Here is a 13,484-nt window from a genome sequence, read left to right as displayed (position 1 = left end):
TCCCTTCTCCTCCATTCTGCTCCTGGGATCTTGGGCACGCATGCACACACTCCCGGCGTGAGTTTAAGCCACTGGGTCCGGGACTTGAACCGCAGTCGACTACGTGGGAGTCCAGCGACATAGCCATTACACTAACTGCTGGTCCTCCTGGCTTGATTTTCAAGCCACCAGGTCTGGAACTCAAATTGGAGACGACCACATGGGAATCCAGCACCTTAACCACCTGCTGGCCCCTGACCAAGTATTTATTTCACACATGACTTGGACTATCTTTACTAGCATAACTGAAGGCTATCCCCTTCACTCCACCCAAACTTCACATCTCTAATATAAAAATAATGTGCATCCTAAAGAGAACACCAAAAAAAAAGTGAAAAACAGGCACTTTCCATCTATTTGGTAGCAGACAATTGGCCTTCACCAGCAATGCTTCCTGAAAGATTGACTCCATAAGAAAGAAACCATTATCTGCAGGAGCTGAGGACAGAGCTAGTGCCCTGGGCAGGCCCGGTCAAGGGCTTATAGAAGGTGCTGGTGATGGGGCATAAACCTCCACTGTATTAACAAAGCCTGAAAACCCTAATCTCAGATCCAGGCTGGTGCTCAGAGCCCATGCAGTCCTGGAGCCTCAGAGGAGCCTGTGCGCTGACTGCCTCCACTTTACATCAGGATACGCTTACCTGGAAACATCCACTGAGGGGGCAGACCTTCAAACCACACATTCTGGTGTAATGGAACAACTCTATCCTAATACAGACTTTACATACATTTTTAACATAAAAGTAATAAATGTGCACTTTAGAAAGTGTATGAAAAACACAAAAGTTCACAGAAGAAAATGAAAACCCCGATAGCCTCACTCAGCCATCAGAGATAATGGTGGTCAAGACGCTGGTACTTCCCGTCGCAGATCATTTTTAAAGTACACCTATAACACGTGCACACACAGCATTTGTTGGGGTCACAGGCCACTACCTTGTGACCTATGTTTTTTACTTTCTGATTTCTGAATGTTTTTCCTCATTATTAAATATACTTCTAAACATTACTTTTTACTACCTACATAGGATTCCAATCTATAAATTATAATAACTTATTCATCCAGTCTACTGGTTTTGAAAAGACTGTTTCCGTTTTCAGTATTATAAATTATGTTAAGATGAGCTTTCTTCATTATGCACATCCCTGGTAATTTTTTTAGGGCAAATCCCTAAGAATGTGGAATGATGGATTGAGGCTACTCATACTTTTATGACTTTGATTTTACCAACCCCAGAAAGGCTATTCCAAGACTTCCTGGTCATGTGAGTGAACTATCCTATTCTCTGGCAGCCTCATCAGCAGATATTTACCACTTTGATATCTGCCAATGCAGTAAGAAAAGTACCTGTTATTTCCATTTGCCTTTCTTGATTTTTAGTGTGGCCAAATATTGTTTTTTTTTAATTACTTCATTTAACTTTATTTATCTATCTATTTAAATTTGATCAGAGAAGGAGAGGGAGGGGAAGAGGGGAAGAGAAAGAAAGAGAAGTGAGAAAGCAAGCCACCAGGTCCAGGACTCGAACAGTCGGCCAAATGGGAATTCAGAGCCCTTAGCCACCACACCAGCTGCCACCCTTGGTCAAATACTGTTTTAAGTGCTTATAGGTCATCTTTTTATTTTGCTAATTGCCTGTTTGGTTCCTTTGCATTTTTCTCTATGAAGGTAACAGGACTTGCTTTAGGGCAGTATCATTTTCTTCAGCTTACCCTCAGCACCTCTGCTAGTTAGCCCTTAGGAACCACCTGGTATATACCCTGCCATACTTTCTCCATGCTCATTCATACACAAACATCTGTGTAACTGAATACACACACACACACACGGTGGCCTTTTCTTCTTTTGACATAGATATTTGGTAATGGATATGGTAGACTTTTGCTTTTTCTTACTCATGCAATACCTTGTGAAAATATTCCCCAACTGTTGGAACTCTAATTCATTATTCTCAGTGACTATACAATATTCCAAAGTAGGGATTCTTCTTGGTTCTTCAGCCACCCCTAAATCCTTGCATGGCAGCATTTAATTTCTATGGGCTGAACTGCTAGAGTTAAAGGGTAAATATATTTTTTATTCAAACACGTGTTCCATCTTCTCCATAAAGAGTGCAACCCTCTTGGGACCAGTAGTTAGCATAATGGCTATGTCACTGGACTCCCACATAGTCGACCGCGGTTCACGCCCTGGACCCGGTGGCTTAAAATTCATGCCGGGCGCATGTGCATGCATGCCCAAGATCCTGAGAAGAGAATGGAGGAGAAGGGACTGTGGCGTGGCCATCCTCCCTGGGTGGTGATTTCTCGCTTTCTGTCTCTCTGTCTCTCTGTCTGTCTGGCGAGCGCACGCGCTCTATAGCAAAAACCTCTCCAAAAAACAACAACAAAAAAAGAGTGCAACCCTCTTTACTTTATCAGCAATACGCAAGGTGCCCTCTGCTTGAACCCTCAGCAGCAGGCATCATCGCTGGCATTGATATTTGCCCTAACCTCTGGGCCAGTTCATGGTCTGTTAGGAACCAGGATTTGCTTCATCTGTATTTAAAAGGCTCCCCATTGCTTGCATTACAGTCTGAGCTCTACCTCCTGACTTCCATGAAATGGTCCTTTCATAAGCAGTTAGTTAGAAAAGAGCAGGCAGCCCTAAGATAACAACAGAAGGACACCTGTCACATCAATCATGATTTATCAGGAGTCACAATCAGATCATCTGCAGAGACTTCTTCCTCCTACCCAATTCCTAGCATAGGGAGACAAGGCAGATCCCAATTTCCTTCTTTGGTATCTGAAAGACACAGGGATGGCTATGAACCTCCCTCTGATCATTCCTCACAAATACAGTGTCCAACAAGATGTTTTGGTCAACATTCTGATTTCCCTTAAGGCAACAAACTAATTGGGCATACGCAATTAGGTAATCAAATTCCTCAAAATCTTCACCTGTGAGAGACAGATACTATGACAGACCTCCCACCATTAAATATTATCACCTCTAGTAATAAAAATAACACCTAATCCTAACCCATTCCAGAAACAGTTGCTATCTAGCAACTTTCCCACCCAAAAGTCTTTCGGGTGTACTTCTTTAATAGTCTTTCTTTCTTATTAAATATTCTTTTCTACCTATTTTTATCCTGGTTGTGGCTTTAATTTTGTGCCTCAGGGCAGGTCTCTAATTTTAGAGAACTGAACCTAAAGAACCAAGGATCTCACACAACGCAGCTCAGCACTCTCCCATCCTGTGACAGCCCCTGGTGCCAAAAAGGTTAGTGTAAAGTATACTCGGCATCTCAGTTTTGTATGATCAATTCCTTGGTTATGTTTTTACATGGTTTTAGTCGCTTGCATCTGTTCTTTTGTAAACTTCCTTTTTATTTATTTTGTCCATTATTTTATTGGGTTGTCAGGAAAGTCATGATGTATTTTTAAACAGAAAAATGTCATGACTTTCTCGACAAGTCTATTTGTCTTCTGATCAGGTTGGAAAAATTCTTAATATAGATATTGAGGACACAGGCATTTTTGGCATACTGTCTTTATATTTAACTTAAAATCAGTAAACTTAAGTTCAGGTCAATAGAAATTATACAAACTGGGGACCAGCAGATGGCGTAATGGCTATGTTCCTGGACTTCCATGTAGTCGACCACAGTTTGAGTCCCAGATCCGGTGGCTTAAACTCACACTGGGCACGTGTGCATGCATGCCCAAGATCCCGAGAGGAGAATGGAGAAGGGATTGCAGTGTGGCCATCCCTTCTGGGGGGAGGGTGATTTCTCACTTTCTGTCTCCGTGTCTCTCTCTCCTGCAAGTACATGCACCCTATAGCAAAAATCTTTTATTTTTAAAATAATTATTTATTTAATTTTATTCATTCACTTACTTTTAAAAATTTGACCAGAGAGAGAGAGAGACAGAGACAGAGAGGGAAAGTGAGAAAGGAAGCCACCAGGTTCGGGACTCAAACCACTGGGACTCGAACCACTTGTTTGGCCATGTGGGAGTGTCCAGCACCTTAACCACCATGCCACCTGCTGGTCCCTAGCAAAAATTTCTGTTAAACAGAAAGAAAGAAAGAAAAAAACAAACTGAAGCACAAAAAGGGAAAAGAATTAAAAACAAAAATGGGGGTGGAGGTTAAGGCACTCATCCAACGTGGCGGTTCAAGTCTTGAACCTGGTGGCTTGAAATTCACACTAGGCGCATGTGCGTGCATGCCCAAAATCCCAGGAGGAGAATGGAGAAGGACTGTAACATGACCATCCCCCTGAGAGGTGATTTCTCACTTTCCATCTCACTGTCTTTTTCTGTCTCTCCAGTGAACTCATGATCCATATTGCAAAAACCTGAAAACAAAACAAAAAACAGGGCTAGCAGGTGGCATGGTGGTTAAGGTGCTGGATTCTCATATGGCTGACTGAGGTTTGAGTCCTGGGCCAGGCAGTTTAAAAATCACACCAAGCGTGTTTGCCTGCAAGCCTAAAATCCTGAGAGGAAAATGGAGAAGGATTGTGGTGCATCCATCTGCCCTGGGGTTTGATTTCTCATATTCCCTCTTTCTGACCCTCTCTGGTGAGTGTACATGTTCTATGGCAAAAAAATTATATATATATAAAAAAGAATAGAGCATGAGATATGTGAAATAATAGTAAGAAATCTAATTTATATGTAAGCAGATTCCCTTAAAAGAGAAAAGATAGGCAAATAAAATAACTGAAGAGATAATGAAAAATTTTCCAAAATTACCAAAAAACATCAACTCACAGATTCAATAGGCTGAACTAACCCCAATCAGGAGGAATACAAAGAAAACTGTTAAAAACCAAAACAACAACCAAAAAATAAATAAATAAAACCGAGAAAATCTTAAATGTAGCCAGCGGGGAAAAAAGAACCCATAACATTTAGTAGAATGAAATAAAATACACCTGACCTCTCATTGGAAACAATGGAAGCAACAAGACAATGAAATGACATCTTCAGTGTTGAGAGAAAAATATGCCAACCTAAAATTCTGTATTGAGCTAAAATATTCCTCAAAAATGTACTCAAAACACATTTTCATTCAAACCAAGGTTGACATAATTCAACACCGCAGACTTACAATACCAAATACAAAAATAAATTGTTCAGGTTGAAGGGAAATGATCCCACATGGAAACACAGAATGCAGGAAAAATAAGACCTCAAAAAAGATAAACATATGGGAAAATATGACTATTTCTTACACTTTATGAAAAAAAAAAAAAAAAAAAAGACTGCTGCAGGCAAGCTGGTAATAAAACACACTGAGTTGGAGCCAGTAGGCACTGTGAAGGTTAAGGCAGCTGAATCCCACATAGCCAGCTCCACAGTTCAAGTCCTGGACCCAGCAGCTTGAAAATCATGACAGGCACATGAACATGCATGCCAAAAATCACAAGAGGAGAATGGAGAAGGGATATGGTGTGTCCATGCCCCTGGGACAGGGAAGGTGATTTTTCACTTTCCCTCTCTGTCTCTGTCTGTCTCCAGCAAGCACACATGCCCTATAACAAAAAACTATTAAAAAAAAAAAAGTTAAAAACATTGTTTGTAGTAAAGCAACAATAATAATTTATTGTGGGTTTATAAAAACATTGTTTGTAGTAAAGCAACAATAGTAATTTATTGTGGGTTTATAACATGTAGAATTAAAATACATTACAAAAGCACAAAAATATGGAAACTGGTAAATGGAACTAACTTGTAAGACTCTTACACTGAGAAATGGTTTAAACAAAAACAACAACAAAAAGACCAGAATAGCTTAAGGATATATCACAATCTCTTGGGAAGCCATTAAAACAATATAAAAAGTATAGCTACCAAGCTGATTGGGGAGATAACATGGAATTATAGAAAGTACTTTACTAACTCAAAGGAGGGCAAGAATGAAGAACCATACAAAGAAGAAATGTGACCAGTTGGAAACAAATAGCAAGATGTGAGACTTGATCATATTGGTCATTACAATAAATACTCCAATTAAAGGGCAGAAATTGTCTAACAAACAAAAAAAGACCCATGAGTCAAACCTAGCTAGCCTAGCTCTTTACAAGAGAAACCCCTTAAAGACTTAAGTTGAGAGGAAAACAAATTATACATACACACACACACACACACACACACCACACACCATCCAAGTACCAACTATAAGAAAACTGATACAAGTTGAGTTTCCTTCATCTGAAATGCTTATGACCAGAAGTGTTTCAGATTTCAAATTCTTTCTTTCAGACTCTATAATATTTGCATTACATAATGAAATATCTTAGGGAATACAGCCCAAATTTAAACGTAAAATTCACTTATGTTTCATATAAACCTTATAAAATAGCCTGAAAGAAATTTTATACAATAAATAATTTTGATCATGAAACTCTTTGTAGGCATGCTTGCATAGAGAATCTAGGCACACATGAAAAAGACCCAGTGCAGCTGAAGGGACCAAGAAGGATCTTTATTCCCTTGGAGATGCTGAATAAACTATGTTGTACCTCTGTGTTTTGACTACAACCCATCACATAAGGTCAGGAGTGTAATATTCCAGTTGTGGCATCATGTCAGCACTGAAAATGTGGATTTTGGAGCATTTTGAATTTAGAATTTTCAGATTACAAATGCACAGCAGCCATAGCTATATTAATGTTGGGGAAAAAAAATGAAAGGCAAGAGGTATTATATTTGTTAGGTGAAAAGAAATACTTCATAAGAGTAAAATGACTGATTAATCTGGAAAGTAAAAATTATCCTAAATATATGTACCCAGTAACAGAGATTCAACATATATGATGCAAAAAGTAACAAAACCAACCGAAAAATAGACAAATCCACAATCATAGTGGAGGTTTTTAAATACCTTTTTCAGGAACTAACAGAACTACACTGAAACAATCACAAAAAATATTGACATTTGAACAACACTGAAAATCCATTTGCCCTTCATGACACAAAACACTACGCCCAATGACTGCAAGATATACAGTCTTTGCAAATGCACATGGTTCCACAAAACAGTCCATATGACTAAGCCATACACATGGTTCCACAAAACAGTCCATATGACTAGGCCATAAAGAAGACCCGAATAAAAATTCAAAGGACTGAAATTAGAGTATATTATGTTCTCTAAACAAACATAATCAAACCAAAGTCAAATAACAAAAAGATAAGTAAAATTTCCCAAATGTTTGGAAATTAGGCAACACACTTCCAAACATCCCAGTAAATTTCTTTTTTCTTCTAACTTTTTTTTTTTTTTAAGTTTTGCTACAGGGAGATAGACAGGGAAAATGAGAAAGCATCTACCAGGGTGGATGGTCATGTCACAATCTCTTCTCCTCCATTCTCCTCTCGGGATTTTGGGCACACACACACACATGTGCTTGGTATGTATTTCAAGTTGTTGAATCCAGCCTCAACTATGTAGTCAGCCATGTAGGATCCAGTCACCTTAACCACCATGCTGTTGGCTGGCCTTAGCCTAGTAAATTTCTAATTTCCATTGTGATATATTAAAAAATATTTTAAGAGGGTCAGCAGGCAGTGTGATGGTTAAGGCACAGGATTCCCAAGAAGCCAGCTGCAGTTTGAGTCTTGGACTTGGCAGCTTGAAAATCATGCTGGGCACATACACATGTGTGCTTCAAATCCCAGGAGATTGGAGGAAAAGAAACTGCCGTGGGGCCATCCCCGCTGGGTGATGAGTTCTCACTTTCCTTCTCTCTGTCTCTCTCTCTGGTGAGTGCATGTCCTTATGGCTAAAACTAAAAACAAACAAAAAAATTTAACTGGACAATGAAAATACAACTCATTTAAATATGTGAGGTATAGCTAGAGCAGTGATTATATTAGAGGGGCCAGCAGGTGGAGTGGTAGTTAAGGCACTGGATTCCCACATGACCAATTTCAGTTCAAGTCCTGAACCTAGCACCTTAAAAATCCCACCAGGCACATGTGTGTGCATGCTTAAAATCCTGAGAGGAGAAGGGATTATGGTGTGGCCATCTTCCCTGGGAGGGCTTTTGTGGTAGGCAGTTAGTGTACGGGTAGCCCTAAGAGAATAGCAGGACACATGCCACATCAATCATAATTTATTAGGAGTTACAACCACAAACTCTCCATGAAATGCTTTCTTCCCACCCAGTTACTGGCCCGGGGAAGGCGAGGCAAATACCATTTTTCTTCCTTGGAACCTGGTGAAAACACATAGGGATGATTGTAAATTTCCCTCTTATCATTTCTCATAAATACAAAAAGGCCTAACCAGACATTTTAGTCAACATCCTGATTCCCACTGGGGCAATAAACTAATTGGGCAGGTCATCCTCATTATGATGCTCCTATCATCATGGCTCACACCAGGAATGCAGTTAGGTCATCGAATCCCTCAAATTCTTCACCTGTGAGAGAGATGCACAAGTACAGGAGAAAGCCCGGGAATTCAAACAAAGGACATAGATAATTTAACAGACTTACCCCTGTTAAATATTCATTATCACCTCCGGTAATAAAAATACCTAACTGGTTCCAGAGGCAGTTGCTACCTTCCAACCTGCCTGCCCAAAAGTCTTTTGGGTGTGTACTTTTCTAAAATCTTTCTTTCCTATTAAATTCTTTTTCCTATCTACTTTTATTGTGGTTGTGGCTTTATTTTACGCCTAGGGAAAGGTCTCTAATTTTAGTGATCTGGACCCACAGAACCAAGGACTTCACACAACACAGCTCAACACTCTCCCATGCTATGACAAATTTTCACTTTCTCTCTTTCTGTCTCTTGTGAGTACATACATCCTATGGCAAAAACCTAAAAAAAAAGAAAAGAAAGAAAATCATGCCAGGGACATGTGTGTACATGCCCAAAATCGTGAGAGGAGACTAGAGGAGAAGGATTATGGCACTGCCATCCTCTTGGTACATATATATGTGTGTGTATATATATATATGTGTGTATATATATGTATGTGTGTGTATATATATATATATATATATATATATATATATAGAAAGGCTTAAAAGCAATAAGCTTCTATCTTGAGATGTAACAAAAAAAATTAAACTCAAATTCCACACAGTACAGAGAAAGCAGAAATAAAAGAAACAAGAAAAGAGAATGTCAATGAAGACAAAATTGATTCTCATTTGAAAAGATAAAACTGACAAGACTCTAAAAAAAAATGATCAAAAAAGATAAAATACAAATTACCAACATAGGCATCTCTTCTACAACGAAGGGTGATATTAACAGAATGAATGCAAGCATTCCATTACTGAAATACCACCATGACTCACAAGTAATCAGGAAAACTAAAATAACAAGATACCATTTCTTTCTTTTTTTTTTTTTGGAGAGGTTTTTGTGTTATAGGGTGTGTGCGCTCACCAGACAGAGACAGAGACAGAGAGATAGAAAGCAAGAAATCACCCCCCAGGGGGGATGGCCACACCACAATCCCTTCTCCTCCATTCTCCTCTCGGGATCTTGGGCATGCACGCACACGCACCCAGCTTGAGTTTTAAGCCACCAAGTCCGGGACTTGGACCGCAGTCAACTACATGGGAGTCCAGCAACATAACGATTATGCCAACTGCTGGTCCCTTTTTTTTTTTTAAATCTTTGCCGAAGGGTAATCTGCTGGGGAGAGAAACTAGCCCCCATGGGGAATGTCATGCTGCAATGCCCTCTCCATTTCTCCCTTCTTTCAGGATTTTAGGTATACGTGCACACATGCATACCCAGCATATTTCTCAAGCCTCCAGGACTAGGAAGGCAACTGCTCAGTAGGCCATGTGGGACCCAGTTGCCTTAACTACCATGCCACAGGCTAGCCCAAGATACCATTTCTAACCCAGCAGACTAATATTGAAAACTCTGATGCTCTTCAAGTAATTAGCAACACTATTAGGGTCTGCTGTAGATCTGTGAACTGGTAAACTCACTTGAGAGAACAACTGATCAGTATCTAGAAAAACTGAAAATATGCAATCCCTTTTATCCTGCAATGCCATTATTAGGTACATACCCTAAAGCATGGAGACACTGGGAAAGATGTTCACTGCAGGAGCCTGCAGGTGGTGTGGTGGTTAAGGGCACTGGACTCCCACATGGCTGACCACGGTTTGAGTCCAGGACCTGGCAGCTGCTTCTCACTTTCCCCCTCTCTCTCTCACTCTGTCCCTCTCTGGTCAAATTAAAATAAATAAAGTTAAATAAAATAATTATTATAAAAAAAGGTTCACTGCAGCAGTATTTGAAATAGGGAAAAACTAGTGACAACTATAGTGTCCAACAAAAAGGGAATAAATAAAATGAGTTGGACACCTACTACAACAGGCCTTTGTATGCATTCATGACAGTGAATTTTTTTTTTTGAAAAAGCTACACGAACTATCTTTCGTAGTAGGGCTGAACTGGTGCTATACAAATCAACAGGAACAAATCCCCCAAATGTATCTTTAAATAAAAAAGCAAGTTACGGGAACCAGCAGTTGGCATAATGGCTATGTCACTGGACTCCCACGTAGTCGACTGTGGTTCGCGTCCCAGACCCAGTGGCTTAAAACTCACGCTGGGCGCATGCGCATGCGTGCCCAAGATCCCAAGAGGAGAATGGAGGAGAAAGGATTGCGGCGTGACCATCCCCTCAGGGGGGTTATTTCTTGCTTTCTGTCTCTATGTCTCTGTCTGTCTGGCGAGCACACGTGCCCTATAGCGAAAACCTCTCCAAAAAAAAAAAAGATATAAAGGTATAAAAATTGGTGCAGGGGTAAGCAATCAAATTTATAATTCATAGTAGTACTTGTCTCTGGAGAGAGGAAGAGAAATAGGTCAGGGTGGAGAACAAACTTCACAGTGTTAATGTTTTATATACACATACATTCTGAAGGAAACATGATAAAATGCTAACAGATTTCGATTTCAATTTCTTAACAAATTTTCTACATGTACATAATGTTTGCAATATTAAACAATATTAAATGTCCTGCGGCCGGTAGGTGGCATGGCAGTTAAGGGTGCTGGACTCCCACATGGCTGGCCATGGTTCGAGTCCTGGACCTGGTGGCTTGCTTTCTCACTTTCTCTCTCTCTCTGTACCTCTCTGGTCAAATTAAAATAAGTAAATGAATAAATGAAATCAAATAAAATAATTCTTAAAAAAACCAAACCCTCTAAATGTCCTATTTTCTTGTTTCTCAAAAGAAAAATAAGATGCTCATGTAACTAAAACATTTGGTGATTAATGATATGAAACAGATTAGTGAAATAAGCCAACTTAGAAATAAAATTCCTACATATAAAAACCCAAATGGGGGCTGGCAGGAGGCATGGTGGTTAAGAGCACTGGACTCCCACATGGCTGACCAAGGTTCGAATCCTGGACCTGGCCGCTTGCTTTTTCACCTTCCGTCTCTCTCTCCCTTTCTGATCAAATTTTTAGAAATAATATAAAGAAAATTAATAAAGTAATTCTTTAAAAAATGACAGAACAATCATTAGACTGATAAAAAATGAAAATGTTAAAATTGATATTACAAACATGAAAAATGTGTGGTTTTTAAAAACATTTATTAAGTATTAATTTGTTTAATTTTACATAATTAACATTCCTGAAAACATAGTGACTTTTTTTTTACTATTAACTTGAAAGAAGTGATGGTGTGTATCACAGGCAGAAAGATAAGCACATGAATCTTTTCTAGTGTCAAATCTGCCTTCAACATAATGCTAGTACCTACACCTGGGACTTTCCTAAACAGGAAAGCGTATGCCTACATCACCAGTTCAGGTACCAAAGACAGAATCCCAGGTGACTGATGCTCCTAAGAAATGCTGGCACTGCTCAGCTTAGAACGCAGCCTGTAAGCCTGCCTTCCTCCAGTTACCATGCTCCCACAGGTGTCCACCCTCAGAGGGACCAGTTCGCGTCCTCAGACAGCACTCACACTCCAGGCCCAGGTAGGTACCTGCGAGTCGCCTCTGGGACAGTCGCCTGCAGTGTCCATAGTTCTCTCAGACGCTGCCTCATCACGGCCGCTCTGCTACTCCATCTTCCCCTCCAGTCCTACCAGGTAAAAAAGACACAAAGTGCTCAGCAATGACCTACCTACCCCTAAGGGTCACCATGAAGGTCTCCCACCCGACAGAAGGAAGTGTGCTCCGGGGCCTGAAGGTTTCTGGTAGGCCCTGGTGTTCCCTCTGCAACCCTTCCCACCTCCCCCATGCCCACAGTCCAGGGACCCGGCGGGCGGGAGCAGACGTACGCAGGCTCCGGGCCGGGTTATCGTATCATGGGGGGCCAACAAGGGGGGACATGGGTGTAGGGTGTGGACCAAGGAGTCTGAGGAGAAAAGGGAGGGAGGGGAAACGAGGGGAAACGGGGAGAAGGACCAGGGATGGGAAGATGATAAGGGGATGATCGCGGAGCGATGGGGAGTGAAGGGGGAGCAAAAGCGGAGGCGAGGCTGGGATGAATCATGGAAGAAGGGGAGATGGGTGTGACCTTGGGGTGTGGTGGGACCTTGCCAGGGGGAAGGGGGCGTGGCTGCGGAATGAATGCTAGAGACCAGAAGGTGGGAATGGCCGGAAGAGGACGCACACCCGCAAGACAGGCGCTGCAGCGAGAAAGGGGTGTGTCTGGGGAAATAAATCGAGGGGGCAGATGGGCGTGCCCCCGAGGGCTCGGCGGGGCTGGGCGTGGCCCAGGTGGGCGGGGTCGGGCCCGGCCGGGCTGGGCGTGCAATCCGCCGCGCCGAGGTCGCGGTCTGCGGCCCTGGCGCGGGCAAGAGACAGGAAGGCGTTCGGAGGTCCACGGAGGGCGGAGGCCTTGGACCGGCAGCGACACACACGTAGGGCAGGACTCCGCACCTGGCATGGCCTGCCTCACGGGTGGACCAGGTGCTTGAGCTGCCCATCAGGAAACCTACCTCAGCTGCGTTTCTCCGCTGAGTTCAGCGTCCGCACCGCCGGCGCCAAGGGGCGGATACTCCCTACCAGGAGCCTGAGCCACCGCCTTCGATCCGCGCAGGCGCGGTGAGCGTAGTCCATCAGCGAAGGAGGCCCCGCCCTGTGCCAGCTCCCCACGCAGGCGCAGTCCATAGGGGCCAGCCTCCGTAGGGAGACGCTGAAGCGTGGATCTCGGTCTGCGCAGGCGCAATGCGCTCAGGCTGTAAGCCGGGGAAGGGGGCCCCGGCTTGGCACCACCGGCAGTGCACTTCACCCGGTTTGCTGCTACAGTTGAAGGATCCTGGGTCCGGTGCACTGTTGGGGCTGGCGGGGTCTGCTCCAGAGAGCGCGGGCTACCCGGGGAACAGTCCAGGCCCGCCCTTCTCGGTTTAAGAGCATTGTGGGCGACCAGCTGACTGAGCTTGTTGGCAAGAGAGTCCCCCTCTTCGCTGACTCTCCCACCTGCGCTGTAGAGGCC

General features: G+C 42.4%; 1 protein-coding gene across 3 annotated transcripts in view; it reads right to left on the bottom strand.

The window, feature by feature from the left end:
- The window catches only part of PRMT2 (protein arginine methyltransferase 2), a 30,797-nt gene extending 17,675 nt beyond the window's left edge, over positions 1–13,122 (bottom strand). For 2 of the 3 annotated variants that reach the window (XM_006163139.3, XM_006163141.3), the window contains exons 1-2: positions 12,988–13,122; positions 12,028–12,125 (exon numbers count right to left, since the gene is read on the bottom strand). In XM_006163139.3, the coding sequence (XP_006163201.1) occupies positions 12,028–12,066 (39 nt within the window). In that variant the 5' untranslated portion in view covers positions 12,067–12,125; positions 12,988–13,122. Of the gene's footprint in view, positions 1–12,027; positions 12,126–12,324; positions 12,541–12,987 lie in introns of those variants that run through there. The other variant, XM_006163140.3, reaches the window with a different exon arrangement.
- Between the last annotated feature and the right edge of the window lie 362 nt (positions 13,123–13,484).

Source organism: Tupaia chinensis, unplaced genomic scaffold (assembly GCF_000334495.1).
Source record: "Tupaia chinensis unplaced genomic scaffold, TupChi_1.0 Scaffold141399_1, whole genome shotgun sequence".
Taxonomy (NCBI): Eukaryota; Metazoa; Chordata; class Mammalia; order Scandentia; family Tupaiidae; genus Tupaia; species Tupaia belangeri.
Note: the sequence above shows the minus strand (reverse complement) of the source record. Positions and strands in the feature narration are given on the sequence as shown.